This window comes from Hesperophylax consimilis, chromosome 18 (genome assembly GCF_061612785.1).
Source record: "Hesperophylax consimilis isolate HC1 chromosome 18, BYU_Hcon_1.0, whole genome shotgun sequence".
Lineage (NCBI taxonomy): Eukaryota > Metazoa > Arthropoda > Insecta > Trichoptera > Limnephilidae > Hesperophylax > Hesperophylax consimilis.
This window is the reverse complement of record NC_142853.1, coordinates 3,642,064-3,663,298: the sequence shown is the minus strand read 5'-3', so window position 1 is coordinate 3,663,298 and position 21,235 is coordinate 3,642,064. Positions and strand designations below refer to the sequence as shown.

General features: G+C 34.3%; 1 protein-coding gene across 1 annotated transcript; it reads left to right on the top strand.

The window, feature by feature from the left end:
* The first annotated feature begins 7,018 nt into the window (after positions 1 to 7,018).
* Positions 7,019 to 15,392, top strand: LOC149415257 (uncharacterized). The gene is made up of 5 exons (XM_089642665.1): positions 7,019 to 7,080; positions 8,293 to 8,384; positions 13,335 to 13,520; positions 14,477 to 14,630; positions 14,971 to 15,392. Exons 2-5 carry the CDS (start codon positions 8,301 to 8,303, stop codon positions 15,357 to 15,359), a joined length of 813 nt encoding a protein of 270 aa, XP_089498791.1. The 5' UTR covers positions 7,019 to 7,080; positions 8,293 to 8,300; the 3' UTR covers positions 15,360 to 15,392.
* The last annotated feature ends 5,843 nt before the right edge of the window (positions 15,393 to 21,235 follow it).

Here is a 21,235-nt window from a genome sequence, read left to right as displayed (position 1 = left end):
AGTTCATCTCCATATTTGTGACGTACGCTACGTGGCGTTATTTTTTAAATTAATTTAACTAGACAGGGCTAATCTAGTGGTAGGACAACATAAATTTTACAAAAAAAAAAAAAATTACAAAGGCAATGTCGTATTTCAAATCGAAAAACGCCATAGATGATATCAATTCAGATTCCTTCTCCAATTCTTTCGATTATTTAATTAATAATAATACTACCGTTAAGCTATGTATTCACGCTCGTTTTCGATGGTTTTACGCTCATCATTCGTCGAACTGATCAGGCGTGTGGATGCAACATCGAGCACGAATGTACGTATGTATATGGCTACAGACACAGCCCCATATAGTCTTTTTATTAGTATTAGTAGGGTAAATAACATGATTTATTTAATTGTTAACGCCCTTCCGAGCTTTTATTTAAATATCATAAAAAATAAAACAACTGTACAACATTAAAAAATCGATTCAATTCCATCATTTATATTTCGAAGGGAACATGTAGTGACATTAAACTTGTAGCGTCAGGGCAGTCCAACCATGAATTGAAAATTTAATACACTAAAAGGAGATTAATAGGTATGCATTGTTAATAATTTTGTAACTTTTTTTTTCAGCTAAGCGCTTTATTCGTATTCATATATGCAGTCATCTTAGTATCAGCTATTGATTACTCAGATTATTGGGACGAAGATGATAGGCCGATCTACTACGCAATTTCCGGTGTGATTTACACTTTGATCGTTATGAGCAGCATCATGATAATAACAGACATCTTACTCTTGGTCGGAATTTTGGGGGTATGTAATTTTCAGTATTATGTATTTATAAAAAATAAGTTAGAATTTAATAATATACAATATGTTAAAAAAGACTGGCCTACAACATACCTCAAATGGGGATGCCATAGTCCCACTGGCTCGAGACGGTTGAAAGCAGTTGATACTCTTGTGTGGTATATATATATATGTAGAAAAAATGTCAAAGTTAGGCCAGGACACTGAATCAAGTCAGCTTCTTGTTTATATAGGATCCTCCTAGATAGATTCATTATAAGCCATGCTTACCTTGGGTAAGTAATTACTTCTAAGGCTTTTATCATATTTATATTGAATTTATACAGAGTAAACATACTAATTTGATAGCAAAATTTTACCGCTAAAATAATTTTCAATAGGCTATAAAAAAAATTTTAAATGACAACTATTTACAAAAATTGTTCTTTCGGTGCAATTTAAAATATCTGCCACTCTGTATATTGGTTACCTAAGCTGTGGATGCATAATAATAATAATAATAATATTTGGCTAATTTATATAGCGCCGTTTTCGTGAGAAATCACCTCAAGGGCGCTGTACAAATATATTTCTTAAATATTTAATACTAGAACTACTGACTTATCTCTAAGACTTATATCTAGTGACTTACGACTAAGGCCTATAACTACTATCTTAACGACATATACACGAGTATTTACATATTTGGCAACTTACAACTAAAATTAAAATTAACAATTTAATCTTACTAACGCCAGAAGAAGAAGGAAGTTCTATTATATTAGGGTGGATTTATTGTTAGCTGGATATATTATATGTTAAATGAATTAAATTAATGAATAAAATCAATCAATCGCCAATCTTAAACGCATTTAGATGATTCATCTGCCAACAATTAAACCGATTAACTTGTTATGTTCCCGCTGATATTGTCCATTGTCCACTGGTAGGCAAGTCAATAGCAAAATTGAATGAACGGAATCGCTAGATAATGTAACAATTACGGTATAAAAAAATGAAAAAAAAGAAATATTTGGATAGAATGACGGATTTATGGAAATGAGTGTCTGAAAAAGTGAGTTTTTAGTTTGGATCTAAATTCTGTTGGGCTGGTTATACATCTCAATTCCATAGGAAGTTTATTCCAAGCCTTGGGGCCGGATACTCCGAATGCACGATCACCAAACTTAGTGTTCGGATTTCGCTTAGGCTCTTTCAACCTTCCAATTGGTATAAGGAAGTTTATAAACGAATTGGTATTGACGTTTTTGTTGCAGTGAAAGGCATTTTTAGTTCGTGTGACTCTAATAGGAACATGAAATGAAATCATTTGCAATAACGCAGGACAATAATGGAATTAATGATTTAAAAAAGAAAAATGACGACAGATACCAATTTTCTGTTGGACAGCTTTATTAATTTTAGCTTTATCTTCAGACAGATATCTTTTAGGTGAGGGTATGCAGAAAAGAGTGAATGATGTTGTATAATATCACATCGTTTATTGAAGTCAGTGTAGATGAGATGACTCCTTACCGATGCTCAACGCAGTTGGTGGACATTATTGGCCGATGGTCAACACTGTAGAAGCGAAGATGGATGGTGGTGGAATGATGTGAAGTCGGTAGTTCGAATACGTAGAAGCAGAGACCGGACTTGTAGGTGATGCTAATCACTGGTGGTGAAGACCTTGGGTCTTCTAGGTGCTGCAATGGGGAAAGAGCCGGAGGTGCGGTAGACTTGGTCGGCAGATGATGCAAGCGCGAATGGACTCGCTGTTATTTCTCACAGAGTCGTTGGTTTATTGTAGGCTCTATTTACGAACGGGTAACGCCGAGCGCGGTTGTTCCATGGCTCATGGCGGAGTACATGGCACGGTGAGGTGTTGTCGAATTTTTGAAATTCAAAATAGACCCAGTTTTCAGGTTACACTAGAAATCACAACCTCAAAACTTTACTCCATTCATAACGCCGGGTACATGTCATATTGGTACTAATTTTATAATTTTTTGTCTTAAAAGTTTGTGTTGTATTTTTTCAATAGTATCTGAGTGAAACTTATAATACGGCGACCAAATAGATAATGCTTCATTTTTTTACAGGGTAGGGCAAGGCTACTCGTCCCATGGCTAATGTACACATACGTCAACATAGTCTTTAATATGTCAGTAAGCATATGGGTTAGCGTCACCTACATAAATGAAGATGAATACTCTTTTGGCTTCTCTGCAATTATATCGGCCTTCTTTTCCCTTGGTAAACAATTCTTAATCATTATTATTTTGTGTGTGGGTATACTAAATGGTTATAATAATAATTACAGCGATGGTCTTTCCCAATGCCATTTGGTTTACCTTAATTCTTTGACCCAGTCCCTCAATGAAGTTCTCCGGGCATTTTTATAAAATGTTTGACGATCCCACAACTTGTTTTTAGAGGTATCTGATACTTCTTTCTAATTCTAAAAGTTTACCTATTTAAAATAGTCCAATCAAGTCGAAAGATGAATCAATTTTTTTTACGTATTCACATTACCTGCGGAAGCAATTCATAAAATACTACATTACGCCGCGTTACGATACCTCCTTATTTAGCAAATGTTTTGGACTGCATACAGGGTCCATCATCAGGGCAGATGTATAACCATTTTTAATTACATTGTAATACCAGCTCTTAGAGGATTGGAGCTGGCAACACGGAATCATATCTATTATCCACATAAATTAGCGCACACTTTACCACATATTCGATTAAACATTTGCCTTGATTATGGACGGTGTACAAAACGTTGTCAAAAGAAGGAGGTACCGCAACACGGCATAACAACCCTAAAATTAATCGCTCTAATACTTTTTGAACATGAAAACCTCAAATCATATCTAATTTTGTATTGTTTGTAGGATTCAAAATATACTTTTTGATTGTGGTCCGGAGCTATGCACAATTTCTGGCAGGAGGAGTCAATTACTCTAACGGGGTGAACGTGACGGTTTATCCTTCCACACTTCCTCAAGCCTATCCTAATGGACAACAACCGTTTTATCCAAACGTGAATGTACAGCAAACTGTTTACCCAATTGGACAACCCTCAAATCCAAGTGGAGAGCAACAGACGTATCCAAATGGACCGCCACCATATCCAAGCGGACAGCAACAGATGTACCCAAATGGACAACAAGCTTTTCCAATAGTAGAACAGACCTATCCAAACAATCAAGTACCTGGTCCAAGTGAACAACCACCTCCTTATTCAAGTGCACCGCCACAAATGTCTCTTCCTCCAATGAGTGAAATGAAAAGAGAATTGTAGAATAATATTCTGAGAGAGTTTGTGATTTTTTTATACAAAAAGATTAATGGATTAATAGGTGGAGTGAGATGGTTGTCGTAATATGTACAAAGAAAATTAAATACAATATGCTTTTATTTATTTATTTATTTATTAAACGCCATAAAAGGCTTTTACAATAATGTGATACATGAGATTATAAGTACACAGTGGTACATAGGCGAATATTAGTATTACATTTAAGAACACAACAATATAGCTGAAATTTTCTTAAGGCATAGAATGCTACAATAATAGAAGACACTTCATTTAAACAGGATAAAATATACATATTATAAGTACACAGTGGTACATAGGCGAATATTAGTATTACATTTAAGAACACAACAATATAGCTGAAATTTTCTTAAGGCATAAAATGCTACAATAATAGAAAACACTTCATTTAAACAGGATAAAATATACAGAAAAGGTGACTTGCCAACAGATATAATCTAGCAAAATATTATAATATCGCAAATAGTAGTGAGTTTATTGTTACAATCAAATTTATCTCCACTTGGCCACTATGGCCGGAGGGTATGGCAAAGTAGCTTCAACAATTCAGGGCTGTCAGAGACTTGACAATTAAAAATAACATTTTTCATTTAAATAATACATCCGTTAGCCAACACTATAAGACATCTGAAGCAAGCAGTTTATATAGATGCTATACATATACATTTCACATATATGTATATTATGTGGAGTGTAAATGTATAAGAACACCATATATATGTTACACATAAAGAAGAACATGTCAGTATGATACAGTACAAACAGACATTTAACATTTCACAAACATATCAGTTACATTCACAACCAAGTATTATATACGAAATATTAATAATACTTTTTGAATTTTTTATACTTATGCATATGTAACACAACATCATAATTATGTTTCAATGGGTTATTTTGTATCTTATGATGTATACTGCTTTTCCATTACAAGCATCTGCTTGTGGATGGAAAAGGATATAGACACAATTTAATTAAAATAAAATGACATAAAATGTAGAGAACTTAATGAAACAGTTAATACGAAAAGATAAAAAATATAAAATTATCAAAATAGTATTCAAATTCAACTTTTTTTTCTTTTTATTCTACCCTCCATAGGTTAAGCTCCATAGCTCAATGTTATGGTTGGAGTGTTATGATGAATATAATAAAAGAAAATTATTCTTAGTGGGCGATAATTAAGAAACATTCAATGACTTATAAAAATAACTACAAACGTAATTCAACCAGCACAATTTTAGAAAAAATCAGTAATATCAAAGTGTTGGGGCTTTTATGTAAAACAAATCTTAGTAAATTAGATTGGTGCATTAAAATTAACATAATAATTGTTTTATTTAATTCACAACTACACAAATAGGATATGCAATTCAATTTTTCACATCGGCACTATAGGAAACAATAGAATATAAAAAATAAGATAAGGAACAAAAAGAATCAACATAATGCAAAGAAGATAGTATACTTGATATAATAAGTATTTATTAAATGGACGCTTTTCAGCTCTCTGCAATGATAATAAATACATCAAATGTCATGCCGAAATTCTACAGTGCGTTTTTTTACCTCTAAGGGGAGCACACGGTTTCATTGAAAATTCTGTTTTGATTTTTGGGCTTCGAATAAATTGATGACTTTTTTCATAAACAATTACCAGTGACTAAGTAAAAGATATTTTTTGGAAAAATACTGCCCCAGCTGCCTCAGAAGTATAATCCAAAATTAGAAACTACTTTAAAATACTTTATTGAGTTTAAACCTGGAAAGTGGTGACGACAAATCAATATTCTAATGTGAATTTGTCCCAACTTATTTCTATTCAATGTCCGAAAATCTTCAAATGATAAATTTATATTGTTGAGAAAAAAATAGATTATTATCAGCTACAACAAAATGAATAACTATGCGTCTTAGCTAGAACTAGCCTTAAAATACTGGCGGCAATTCCAGTGGAAAGGCATGCAGAGAAAATGTTTAGAAATAAGACAGTATCAATAAAAGTAATTCCAGCGTCTGAGAGAGGAGAGGCTGGCCCTGCATGACGAATTTCTGGAGGCAGTGTGTTATGAGCCCCCGAACAAACATGAGATCCTTGAAGAATAAGATGGTGCAGTCGCGCAGAAAGAAGAAACATCATCGGCACGCAAAACAATAAATATTTCGCAAGGTTTAGACTGAAACCGGGTTAAGCCGTGGGTGATGGCTGAACTTGAAGAATCCGTATTGTGGAAGTACGTTTTCTGTCCCAGTTTTAGTTAGATTAAATCATAGTGCTTACAAACTATCGAACAGTCGCAATCAGAACACAAGATTGGTTTTTATTATATCCTTTTTAGCTCTCCCAGTTTCGGTTAGATTGATACTGATTACAAACTAATGAACAGTCGCAATCAGAACACGGGAATGGTTTTTTCGTTTGGAAACAAATTTATTTTGAAAATGCTTCAATTATAACACGATAATGGTTTTACTCCACTATGAATACGAAAGTGTGTTATTTCATTTCCTTCATTAATCAGAATTTATGTAAAAAATGGTTTCTCAATGCCTGTTTCACTTTAAAATTCCGATACAGACGTAAAGATTTTCTGAAATGGTCCCGAAGTGAGAAAAATATTTTAAGCTGAGGAATAGTTCTTGTTATGTACCTGTATATATTTTTAAAATTGTGTATCCATTTTCAAAAATATATTTTTAATTTTAATGCGCCGCCTAGTTATGGTAAAATTTTTGGAAGGTTTGCAAATGAAAAAAATCTGCCATTTTAAGCCCCACCTGTCTTTATTCGTAATCAGCATTGATTTCAAGCTTATCTTATCTCTATCTCTGTTTGCGTCATTTGATTAAAATTCACAATAAAATTCATCTAAATACGAATACATTTAGTAGTGGAATGAGTCTATCAACTATTGCAGTAATGTGTTGACTTGTTTTAAAAGGATATAGTTTTTACAGTAAGTTTTAGTGCATTCTTTTCATCTCGCTGTTTCAATGGTGTGATTTTATTTCACGAGCAGTATCATATTCATTGAAATCATCTTATTTCGAACAAATTTTTTGTTTGTTTAATAAAGTTGTTTACAGCTGTGTAGTCATTTCCTTCATCAAAGATAATATTCATTAGAAAGGGCTAACGTAAAGATGTAAAGCAAGTTCCATTGTGTATCTGTGTCTTTTTTTAAATAAATTTTAATTCAATAGATACATTATTACACATATTTATATTCATAGTTATATTTAGTCATGTTAACTTTGACAGTACAGTTATTTTAGTTTCAACTATCCCACACAGTAATTAAAAAGTATTTTTTTTAATTTTCATAAAATTATTAACGTTATCATTATAAATTAAAATACAATGGATCATTTAGCCAGCAACCATTGACTCCATACAAAACAATGTAAGTGCGCACTACTATTACGTTTGGTGCACAATCCACCTCTTTTCCGGTTGATTATCTCGTTTTTGTAAATAGTTTTGGCATATTATTTTATAACTGCTTGTAAAGGATATGGAGAAAATGAAAGCGAAAAAATTTGACAAACAAGTTTACTACTATCTCCTGGAAATCTGATTTTCTTTCCCCATATTTCATATTGCTTGTATTGTCAGGTCACTGCTCATGTGATTGCTCATTGCCCACGTCACTAGAAGATGTCCAGAGAGAAAGAAAGATATTAATTATGTCTAAGGGGCACAAATTGGAATGATTTCCTCTACATTTTTTAATGTACATTATTTTGCGCAAAACTTTAAAATTATTTTGTCTAGGTCTAAATTGACCATGTCTTAAAACTCAAACTTCTCTTCCGAATTTCTATATATTTATTTTTATTTTTTTATTGCAAACTAATGTTTATAAGACGAGGATTTTATGCATAACACAAACGATAGTAAAATATGATAAGCAGTAATTCTTGATTGAAGTACATGTGGAATTATTTGGCAGGTTGGAAATAAGCCGACGTGGCTCAGTGGTCCAGAGAGTCTGACCGGACATCAGAAGGCGCCGGTTCAGTTTCCGTCAGCGGCATTTATTTTTACTCGGGAGATATTTTCAATTTGTATTGATATTACAGGCGACTAATTATTGCTTATAATAATTTATTATTCTAAATACATGTATACATATTTATTATTGTATTTATTATAATTTTATTTTCAGATCACAAAATGGTTACCGCCAGGAGGATGAACTCTTGCTGCTGCGGCTGCAGCTTGCGGACAGGGTCACTGGTCATCGCCATCATAGATCTGGTTAGAAATTTTATTTTAACTATACGCTAATATAAACTAATTCAAGTTGCCTTCCAGCAGAGTATCTTTATTTTCTCAATTTTTAACGATTATCCCTTTCGCCAAAGTTAATACTTTGCGTTTTTGTCATGTTCCACGATTTTGATTGGTTTATATTGTTATGTATATATTTTTACGAATATGGGAAAGTTTTAAATAAATTATTGCCCCATCTCTTTGTTCAATTAAAAAAAAGAGTGATTTTGTAATTAATTTTAGATGAGTTAGATTCAGTTTGTTCCAAAATTTAGCCAATACTTCAATTGCATGTTTAAATGTATTTATTTACCCTATTTTTAGGGGATTTTACAGTAGAATTGTTTATAAAATGATTTAATTATATTAACATTTTACATTTTCTAATATGTAGCTGAACTGCCCAAGCAATAATCTTTCGTCTTTTTGATATACACATAAGGACAAATTCAAGGTAGGAATTAAAAAATAGGTTCTTATAAACTAATAAATTAGAAAAAATAGATTATACTCGATTACAAATACAGCGGATAGAAAAAGAAAGAAAAAAGAAACAAAGCAAAACAAAAACACGAAAGAAAATTACTTATATATATTATTTTATTACTTAGAAATCTTTTTGAATGGTGCTCTATCAACAAACTTGCATTGAACATAAAGAAATGTCAGTTCATTAATTTTTACAGAATAAATAATCCAATATTTTTTCAATATACATTAAATGATAAAAACTTAAATTGCGTCAGTGAAATTATTGACCTAAGTATATTGTTCGATAGCAAACTAACTTTTGTGTATCATATTAATAACATTATCAATAAGGCTCTTAAGACTTTTGGATTTGTTTTGAGAGTTTCAAAAGACTTCAATAATTTAGGCACATTTATCATGTTGTACAAAACCCTTGTTAGATGCCAACTAGAGTATAACTCTACGTTATGGTCTCCCTTTTACAATATTCATTCCGATAACATTGAAAAGATTCAACATAAGTTCCTGAAGTATATAAACTATAAATTGCATATTCCTGTAGAAAACATTGATTATAACTACTTACTAGATAAATTGTCCCTATTAAAACATTCAGAAAGAAGAATAAACACAGATTTAATAGTACTACATAAAATACTTCATTACAAAATTAACTGTCCTGAGTTACTCCAATTAATCAGCATCCACATACCCAAAAGATCTTGCCGAAATTTACTACCCTTTTATTTTTACAACACCAGGACACTGTCTTATCAAAATTCCCCGATTCCAAGACTTCACAGTCTCGGAAATCAATACTCTGATCTGGGAGATATATTTCATCTTAAAAATAATCAATATAAATATTGTTTATTTCAATTCTTTTATATATCGAGACATAAATAGACATCTATAATTTCCGCAATATATATATTTTTATTTTTATTTTGAATATATCTATTTATGTGAGACTTCTTATCATTTGTACTAATGTATCTAATTTTATTATATGCTTTTGTTGTAACATTTAATATATTTTTTCTTTTTTTCGTTGTATTATGTTTCCTTTATTGTTTTAATTTTGTTGAATTTATAATAACTGTGATGCTCTGATATTAAACTTCGTAGTGTGTAAAAGCCCATTAGGGCGTGTAATAATAAATAAATAAATAAATAATAAATAAATTATGCTGGCTGTTTTCATACATTTCTAGAAGAGAGATATAGAGTGTGTAGGCAATATAGTTCTATTGTTATTTTTGAATTAACTTTATTCAACACGGCATTTTTTCAAAATGATTTTGATAATTAAATTGGAGATCAGGTTAGAAGAAGCGGAATTCTGAATAGCGGGGAGAATTTCTAGGCAGGCTTGACAGAAAAGAGATAGTTTATTTAGCGAAGTATCAGAAGTATATTTTTTCAAATAGTTCGATGACGCATAATAGTCCGTATATCATAAAAAGGTACCTACCATCTGCTTTGATGAATTTATGATTCACGATAACACCATCCTTGCCTGTTATCTCGAGATATTCCCCGCCATGACTGAATAAATAGTAACCAAAAAAATGTACGTACATGTTATGTTTGACCTTACTGATGATTATTGTTATCATTACGGAGATAGTCTCCATGGATCCCATAAGCAATTGGACTATTTAATTTTTGTTTTAATTAATGTCTGTTAAGGAAGCTTGGAATACTGGTATAATCTCCTTACTAGGGATTCCTGGGTATTTAGTACGGTCGATCCGATATCTGCGAGCACGGTCAGCATATTATTCCGACAGTTGGTAAACGAAAGCCGCAGCTTTTAGCGCGGCCTCCAAGGTGTAAATTAATTAAAAATATACACATTGTCGTAGAGTTAATACTTCTATATTCGTTAAATAGTTTACTAATGAACGGCCGTGAACTAACGAAGCTCTTAGAATTTAAATAAATAAAACGTAAAGCGTAATGGCAAAACTTTAAAAAGTTCAAAATACAACAATAACAAATGCAAACAACACTTTTATTTTTTATACCTATGGGGGTCCATGTTGCGATAGCACCGAAACTTCCCCAGGAGGTCTAGCACGATCGATCGATAAAGCCCCATGTAAATACGATATTGCAAAATTCGTCGTCTATGGTCAGTTATATATCTGCGATCACGATTAATTGATAAGAAATATAAACAAATTTTAATTTTTAGCACGTCCTCCAAAGTATCAGATAAGCTTGGGTTAGCTGTCAATATACACATCTACACACATATACAGCTCCTGCCCATTGAACGTAATTTTTCTGCTGTCCGTACCAAATAGCCAACATATTAACCACTGCTGCTGGGACATCTCGTTTTAGGAGTTTTCCCATAGTAATTTATGAGAAACACGGTCAAAAGCCTTGCTTATGTCGAGAAAGCACATATAAACGGTGGTTTTTCTTTTTTTGTAGTATTCTATTGTTTGTTTAACTCCATAGATGGCCATATCGGTTGATGAGGCGCTTTTGAAGCCGAATTGGTTATCTAGGGTAAATAGCTTGTCGTTTACTAGCGTGAATAGAATTTTTTCAAATAGTCTTGAGATCATTGTCGCTAGGGAAATAGGTCGGTAGTTTCCTAGTATCGATTCATCCAGTTGGTTGGATTTCAAGATTGGTATGATATCAGCTCGACTCATGTCCATAGGCATATGTGTGTGTCGTAAGAGGCTTGAGAACAGGGCGGCTAGAATAGTATGGAGATGATTTCCTGCGTACCTTATGTGCTCGATACCAATACCGTCGTATCCTGGATTTTTACCGAGGGCGGTTTGCTTAATCGCGCATTCGATCATTTGAGGAGTAATTTTCATGATCAGGTCATCATTTGCCGCAGGCAAAAATGTCATCATATATGGTTTCATGCTATCTCCTTGATCCTCGTTTAAAGAAAAAAAGTCTCCAAATTCTTTAGCAATCCCCCGTGATGTTGTTGACACTTAGTGGAGCTTTGCTCTTGGCTATCAGCACAGTTGAAGTTTTTCGCCAAAACTTTTTGAAGTCTTTGTTGTGCATAGCCGTAGCTATGCTATCCATTCTTGCTTGATTTTCCGAGTGCTGACATTTTCGGAGAGCAATTTTAAAAGATTTCTTACTTGTTTTTCTTTCGTCTGCAATACGACCTTCCGTAAGCTTTCCGGCTTGGACCCAGCAAAGGAATGCATGCCTTGAATGGCGATACAGAGTTGATACTTGATCATTCCACCCTGGAACAATGTCATACTTTTTTTTGGGTCCTTTATTTTTGAATGCTTTTATGGCGGAGTCTCTCAGTGTGTACACGATTGTGTCGTAGATAGAATCTAGTTCCATTTTGTGAACTCTGTTATCACATTTAAATCTCTGACATCTTATGGCATCTGGAGGTTTTATTTTAGGCAATAATTTTACCGCCTAGGCGTTGTAAGTTTTTACATCATTTTCGGACTTTGCCGCCCATTTTCCAAATACTCTTGGTGGCTTTTATCTGTTAGATATAATAGGGATTAGATCCACATCTATTTCGACATTTAGTGGGAGATGATCTGACCATGTCGCATTGGCTGTGATGTTCACATTCCTCACTGCACTGCTCAACCCCTGTGTCATAATACAGTGATCAAGCCATCTGGTGGTTCCATGGGCATCGCTTACGTAAGTGAAAGTATAAGAGCTTAGAAGCACCATATCAGTGTATGTATAGTTATTCTCTGTACAAAATTGTGCAAGTTCACGTCCAAAAAGAGACCTCGGATCTGCATTAAAATCTCCTATAATAATTGAGTTGGAACTGTTTTGTTCCTCAATAATGGAGTTTATTTTTCCCAAACAGTTTGAGAATTCCGGTAAGTTTTCGGCTGAATTGGTTGGCATATAAACTGTTACTATAAGGAGAGTTCCATTGGCTGACTCTATTTCAATAGCCGCGATTCGAGGTTCTCTACAATCAATAAGAGTAGTTTTAATTGTATTGCGCCATAAGATACCAACGCCTCCGTAGGGGCGGCCAATTAATGGACCGTCAGAGAGATTAACAGCGGATGTCCTATGACTGAAGAATTCCGGGTGTATTGACGAAATCTATAATCTGCTCAGTGGAAACATTTATAATCCCGATGTTCTGGAATGTTTTACACGCTCAATAATTTCACCAGAGCAGCACAGGCTTATATTTTTCCAAGAGGCAGGACCAACCTACAAATAATGATGGCTATGAGGATAATTACTACGCTATAAAACTACATTTCTCTTGGGATAGATATTTTTCAGTCAAACCTCAATGAATTCAAGATTAGAAACAATGTTTTTGTAACACGAGGCTGTATCTCAGCTTATATCATTAGTTGAATACACTGATAAATATTCTCGCATGAATGTGATTATGTATACATGTTACTGGAATCACTGTTTTTCATAATTGAAAATATTGAAATAGTTCCTTTTTCTTTTCAGATAAGTGCTATATTCGTATTTATATACGCAATCGTCTTAGCATCTGATGATTACTCATACGACTGGGATGTAGGCTGGGATGACAGGCCGGTCTTCTACAAAATCTCCAGTCTTCTTTACACTTTGGCCGTTGTGAGCATCATTGTGATAGTAAACGCAATTTTACTCTTGATCGGGATTTTGATGGTATGTTTTTTTCAGTAAGATGTAATTATCGTTAGTAAGTAGAAAAGTAATAAATAAGAATGTATGCATATTTTGTAACCTGAAGTTTCATGAGATCGTAAAAGGTGGGCGACGCCACCCCCTTATCAGTTCACAATACAACAGTAGTACAAATCCAACTTTTTTAATTTTTTATAAAATAATTTTCCTCGGTACCTACCTATGCCATCTGTGTGGATAATGTGTGAAGGAAAGGAATACGAGGAAGTTTTGGGCAAGAAAAAGGCAATAAGGTTTGATGAAGATATGAATGCATCTCTACGATTGGTAGAGTCCAGCTGGAGATGTCAAAGAGTCCCTCCCGATCCGATTTTTTTGTGATCTGGCAGATGTGTTGGTTATCCAATGAGTCATTCTCCAGGCGGCGGTGATACCCATACCCGCCTTCCAAAATTTTAATTGGCACAATATTTAAAACCACCTCAACGCAGACGAGGACACTGAATCAAGTCGGCTTCTAACTTGTTTCTTAATGTTTTTTTTAATTATGAGGTCTATAACATTACTTTTATATTGGAAGTTTTTTAAATATACAGGATGTTAATTAGGGACGTAATACTTTAACCAGTGATTCCTGGCCTTATTCGTAGTGAAAATGTAATTGAAATTTTGGTCTCCTCAAACATTAAAAATATCTGTAGATATTGGACAGTTAGAGTCGGATTTAGGGGTAGAGTAATTATTTGTGAACACTGAACACTGAGTGAACAGTGATGACATGTGGAAGAAATATTTTTTGTTCGTTTTTTTTTAAATAAAATGTAAATGAAAAAAAACATACAAAATTTCATCGGACATCAAAATTACATTTACATTTTTTAATCCAAGTAATCTCATGAATCACTGGTTAAAGTAAGTCAAGTGCGTCCCTTAGTATAGATATTGTCTTTTGTAACAATGCTTCATTCTTTTTACAGGGGAAGGCGAGATTAATCTTGCCATGGATAATGTTCGCATATTTCTCTTTAATCCTAAATCTCATAGTGAGCACATGGATTGGCATCGCCTACATAAACAGCAATGACGCCTCTGTTGGGTACACGACAATTGTGACCGCCTCTTTTTCCTTTGGTAAATATTCCAACTAAATATATTTTCTTATCCGGTTGTGCTAATTTGTTGTTATAATTACGTAGATAGTTTGCATAAATTCATACAGACCCTTGTGTTATCTCGTGCGTTTCTCGCAATTATTTGACCAAGTACCCTCAGTGAAGTTTGACGGGCTTTTGTAGAATGTTTAACAATTTAAGTACCCGCCTTGTTTCAACGGGTATTTGATTCTTCTTTCTCGGACTGAAAGTTACTATATTACTTACAAATCAGCGAAGTCAAAACATCATTACACGAATAAATTTATGAAGCATTGCTCTTTAGGAGCACTCATAAAATACTTTTGTTTTGTTTGCAGGATTCAAAGTATACTTCATTATGGTGATCCGAAGCTATGCAAATACTCTAATGGGAGGAATCAATTTTTCTAACGGAGTGAATGTTACGGTTTATCCATCCACACTTCCTCAGGCCTATCCTAATGGACAGCAACCGTTTTATCCAAGTGTGAATGTACAACAAACTGTATACCCAAATGGACAACCCCCAATTCCAAATGGACAGCTACAGACGTATCCAAATGAACCACCACCATATTCAAGCGGACAGCAACAGACGTACCCAAATGGACAACAGACTTATTCAAACAGTCAAGTATCTGGTCAAAGTGAACAGCCACCCCCCTATCAAAACGGGCAGTCACAAATGCCCCTTCCTCCAACGAGCGAAATGAAAATAGATTTGTAAAATTATTTGAGAGTTTTTTCTTCGTTTGTTATTTATTTCCAAATAAAAGTATGAATTAATGTTTTTCTTTCACAAGTTCAATAATATTTTCATTTTATTAATATATATGATATATATTTTACAAGATTTAATGCATAATACAGTGATAACAGGTGTTTTTTATGTTTAAATAACAACAAAAAAAAATCAAAAACTTAAAAAATGAACATAATACATATTATTTTTGCATTTAAATGTACTTAATAGAAGAAAAGATAATAACCAGTTTTGAAAGTGCAGATGGCGTAAAAAAATATGTAAAACAGGTTCATACCGGTTCAGACTGGTCGGTGGCTGAGTTGACATCGCGTTTGGGTCCCACACAGGCGTGCTAAACTGTCCACTATAAAGCCGGAATCTCGGGATCAAAGGTAATAAGTAAAGGGTAAGATTAAAATCCCCCCTTGTAATAGTATACACTCTCGACCGTCTTGAATCAGACTTTGCCCTCAGGGCGCGCCAAACCCATCTAAAAGTTAGGTATGTCTGAACCAGATCGACTCCTATAACTTCTCATGATCATGGGTATAATAACGTGTGCTGTTTCTTAATAAACTGTAGGTTGCTGGGGAACAGAATTTGAAGAAAGAGTTCTTTTTCTTTAATAAAAATGTGGTATATAATAGATTTTTTAAATTACAGTAAACACAAAGAACAACGGGATACATTATTAGAAAATAACTGAGGGAACTCACCCACTGACCGACCTCTTGCATACTATGTTATTTTCTAGCTAAACCGCAATTTTGTTTCACTGTTGACGTCAACTCCGGACAGCAGCGTGGCACCCAACATTACCAGCTCATCTCCACCACGGATGATGTGGCGGCCAAAGGCTACCATCAGGTGAACCACTAGATCTCCTGACCAGAGGCTGAATGCGGCATTTGGATAAACAGGGAAACCGGACAATCCATGTCCGGTTACCGATGAGCTCCCATCGTCCTGTATAGTGGCTCGAGGGGCAAAGCACGTGGTTTGCATCCTCGCTTTTAGCGGTATTACGGAATAACGAGCCCGGAGAATGTATTATTCCGAAAAGAACGGACTCATAGGTTATTTACGGGCGACCGTCATTCCCATCCAAACGCGGACGACGGGATTAACGTCGGATGGCTCCACGGTCCGTTACACTTTCTGGACTCGGTTTTTATGAAAACAATGACATCCACGGAATGCCGTTGGCGCCACAACTGTAATCTAATAATACATCTTAAACTTAGAATCACACTAAAATACAATAATTTAAACCTAACTCCTTCCGAAGCATCGATAACACTTATACGCCTTAAGGCATCACTTCCCCTTAAATAGGGTTTATAAAGCCACAAAGGCATCACTTCTAGTATGGAAAACTAATTTTCACTTTGTCACTGAATTTACTTCTCCTTAAGAGATAAAAAATCTATCCTACCTAACTAGGTCGATTGGGTGAGTACACAAGAGAAGCAAAGTAGTTTGAATAACACTTACAATGTTAAATTGTAAATAAGGAATTTTAATAGTAATCAACCTTAGCATGAAAATGGTGCCAATTTAAAACAATGTGTTCAATTACTCGGCTGGCTAAGTCCTCCATCACAACACAAGCAAAATTTTCCTCTTACTGTGGTGGTAGTAGGAGATTTTAAAATATTATCAGGTTATTCGTTACATGGGAATGTTAAGTAAATAAATAATAATAATACGTAATTTACAATAATAATATGAAAAAAAGTAAATGTTATCGCTCCTACGCGATGCTCCTAAATAATAATATAATGCTACACAAAAACTTCAATCATTCATGTATGTCTAATCATATATACTGGTAAACTTAAAAATGTAGTTGAGGTAAATTTGTTTCCAAGTGCATGAAGGCGAGAAATAGATTTTCTGTTTCACATCTTTCGTTTGAGGGTCGTTGATATTATCTTTAATGATTAAAAGGTTAAAAACGAAGCCGACATTGTACAGCGAAGTCGATGACGTAATAATATATACACAAGCAAAAATATTATAATAGAGGAAATAAAATGAAGGATATCAAAAGCAATCGAAAAAATAACACATTCAAAGATAAATAAATGTTCTCATCTAGTACAGTTTTTTTATTACATCGTTTAAATGAAATTGTGGTGGTACGAGTGCAGATAAACATTGCATAATGCGTAGCACATTTTCTACATTAAAATAAATATAATCTATCCCAATCTCTATTCACAACAAATACCTTCCCACACAATAAGTATTGTGATCTATAATCCAATCCTCCTTAAAATTAACTCAATCAACGAGTCTAGAAAGTTTTCAAAAAGGTCTGAAATCGAAAACAACTTAGAAATTACAATTAGAAACACCCCTAGCTGGAACAGTAGTCAAACATTCAAATAGCAAAGTTCGCATGAAATACGCCGACAAAAACCATAAACAATTTGTCTAACTTTTTGGTCACGTATCCGATATAACGGTACTTGGGAGCAAGTCTCCCATGATCATAACCCAACGTTCATGCAAATTATTGTTGATATTACCTCGAATATCTCGCTGAAAAGAAGTGCGAAGTTCTAATTTCAACCACAACCACTGCTAATACTAATTCACGTAGACCTAGTTAAATTTAAATCACTTCTTTAACAGAAGAATGAGGTTGGAAGACAGTGGCAATATACCTTAATCTTTTATCTACCAGTAAGGATGTATTGAAGAGAAGTCTGATAAAATTTCTTTTCCTGACCTCGTGTGTATACTTGTGCTGAAATTCAGGTGATGTATAATGAACAGTCATTAATTATATTCTAGATTCAAGAAGAATGTGATATGTGTATGTTTGGTAATCCAAATTTTTGTCCTACCGTCCCTCAAATTTCAAATACAGAACTGTGATGTTAAAATTTTCATTTCGATCAAATGGGATAGCGACATACGATATCAGGCAAGTGTAAAAGAGACAGGGTACATTCTAAAAGGGAAAAACTACAACCAAAAGGTAATAATTCATTTGCGACATTGGTTTACATTTAAATCCACACTGAAGGCATTTCTAGTGTGTCTTATCCATTCGGTGGTTCTGGCACAGATATTTTTTTTATTATTTTTTTTTTATGTTTAACTTATAACATTGTTACATTGTACATTAAATTAGGTAATAATAGGTAATAGTGAAAAACATATGTTATTGAAATTCTACTCCAATGAAGAGTGCTAGCTCTTGAGCTTGGCGTAGGAGTTATTTCACAATTATTTCATGTTTATATCAGTAATTAACATAAATACAGTACAATAAATATAAACTTAAAAGAGGATTGCGACGTTAATTTTGGTTGTAACATGAATTGAAGTTATAACATTTGAAAGGTGATATTAATTTTTTTTAAAGATAAATTTGACCTTTTTTTTGAATAAAATAAAATCTGGTATTTTTTTCACTTCTTCGGGAAGACTATTAAAATATCTTATGCCTTTGTAAATGTAATTATTGTGCATTTGTTGAGTTGAAAATAGAGGAATTTGGATGTTAAAATTATGCCTTAAGGATGAGTTAAATTTAAGTTTTTTTATTGCAGTTTCTTTATATATTTGTAATATTGCATCTTTTTTATAGAGGTCTTCAATTTTTGGTACTTCGAAAATTTTGAACAATGATGCTGAAGATAATGTTGTTTTAATGGTTGTTTTTTCAAAATTACTTTAATAATTAGTTTTTGTACCACTTTTACCGAGCTTAAAATTTTTTCATATGCACCTCCCCACCCAATGATTCCATACTGAAGTAATGATTGGACTAGTGCGTAATAGACTTTTTTCAGGTTGTTTAGCTTGAGAACATTTCTTAATCTAATGAATATATAGATACATTTTCTAATGCGCTTAACAAGTTCACATATGTGTCTGTTCCATTTCATATGTTGGTCTACAACTACACCGAGGTACTTTATTTCAGTTGTTTGGTTTAGTATGGTACATGATTTATTACAAACATCTAGTTTATCTATGGACTGGGATATCTCATCGCCATATCTAAAAATAGTTTGCATGATTGATGAGGATAAAACAAAACTAATGAGTAATAATCCACATAGATACCAAGTTCCTGGTACTAACCTATTATCGACTTATTATCCTTGATTAACAGGTTTTATACTTGAAAGCGAGGCCTGCAGCAATACACGTAAGCTGTAAAAGTTAAATGCCCTAAGAAAGGTTAATGGAAAAAAACAGATAGACAATAAATATTGTGCTTGCAAAAACCTGTTAAAGCAGTCCTAGAGAGTGGTCGTACGTGATCGTGATACTGGTATCTTCTGTCTTTTTGTTTTCATTCAAGATGTGCGAGCAGGAAAATTTTTCGTTGATGATGTACGTACGTCCTCAATCTGGGACTACTTATAGGTAATTTTTAGGAAAGTACACATCAACACCGGGAAGGCAAAGGGCGTAAGCGACAATTTTACCCAAAATTTGTTAATTATACAGTTTTGCTTAGTCAATAATTCTAATTAAAACTGTATGATTAACTCATTTTTGACTAAATTGTCGCTTATGCCCTTTGCCTTTAAGGCATCGAATATTGTTATCCCTTTTTCTTGAGAATTACAAAAATACAAATTCAAAAATTGGCAGCTTACATGGCCATACCTAATAGAATGGATAATTCTCCGTAGAAATAGGATCTTATTCGACCTTTCCGACCGGTAGGTGGCTGGGTTGACATAGAAGGAGATTTTCAAATATTTTCAGGTTATCCGTAACTCGGGAACATTTGTCTTCTTTAAAATTTAAAAAAAAAATCTTTCCAAAAGAAACAATGACGAAGAAAGGCTGAAACAATAAATAAATCAACTCTTAAAAATAAATTATACAGTATGTTGGTTTGACTGAGGATTGAACCTTCCTCCCGAGTGACTGGCAAGAGTTTTTTTTTATATTAACTCCACACAGGAGGCCTTGAAAAAATAATTTCCCTCAGGGCCTATGTCATCTTTGGGGATGCTGTGTGGAGGGTCTTTTTGTGGAGAGGAAGGAGTGAACATGGGTCTTGAAGAGTCCCATGTTGTAGGAGGAAGGAAACACAGAGGCCGGCAGTTCGTTCCACAGCCGAGCTGTTGAACTTAAGAACGAATCGTAGAAGCGACCCGTTCTCATGTGACAAATGTCAGCGGTGTACAAATGTTGGGCGCGCGTTTGGCGTGTCTCCCGACTACGCACCGGTGCCGAAGGGATCAATGGCGCTAGTTCCACAGAGCATCTTCCATTGTAATACCGATAGAACAAGGACAGTATACCTACCCGACGCCTGTGCTCTAAAGATTGCAGTCCGTTTGTTAAGATTGGGGAATCTATCAAACGGACCGCCCGTTTTTGCACAGAGTCAAGGGTTTTTTTCAGGTATTTAGGGGCTCCGGACCAGAGATGGCTGCCAAATTCGACAGTAGGGCGCACTTGCGATTTGTACAGGGTCAGCAGTTGTGTACTATTAAAGTATCTGCGGGCCCTGTACATTACGCCCAGCTTCTGAGAGGCCAACTTTACTCTGGCTTCGATGGAGCCTCCGTACCTGAGCTTGTCACTTTTAGTTACACCAAGCATATCAGTGGAAGGCCTGTTCGGAAGATTGCTTCCATTGAAGGAGACTAGATTATCATTTGGATCCCTTTTAGACGTAATCAGATAGGATTGAGTCTTTGAAACATTAAATTTGACAGGACACGAACCCAGGACCCTTGTCTTGCCGGGACACCGCTCTACCGGTGAGCTAATGGTATTATATTTGTCCTAGATGTTCACTGGAGGTTATCCACCGCTTACCCGCCCTGGTATAAGTAACAGATGGTTACTCCTTCAGGGCTCTCACAAGG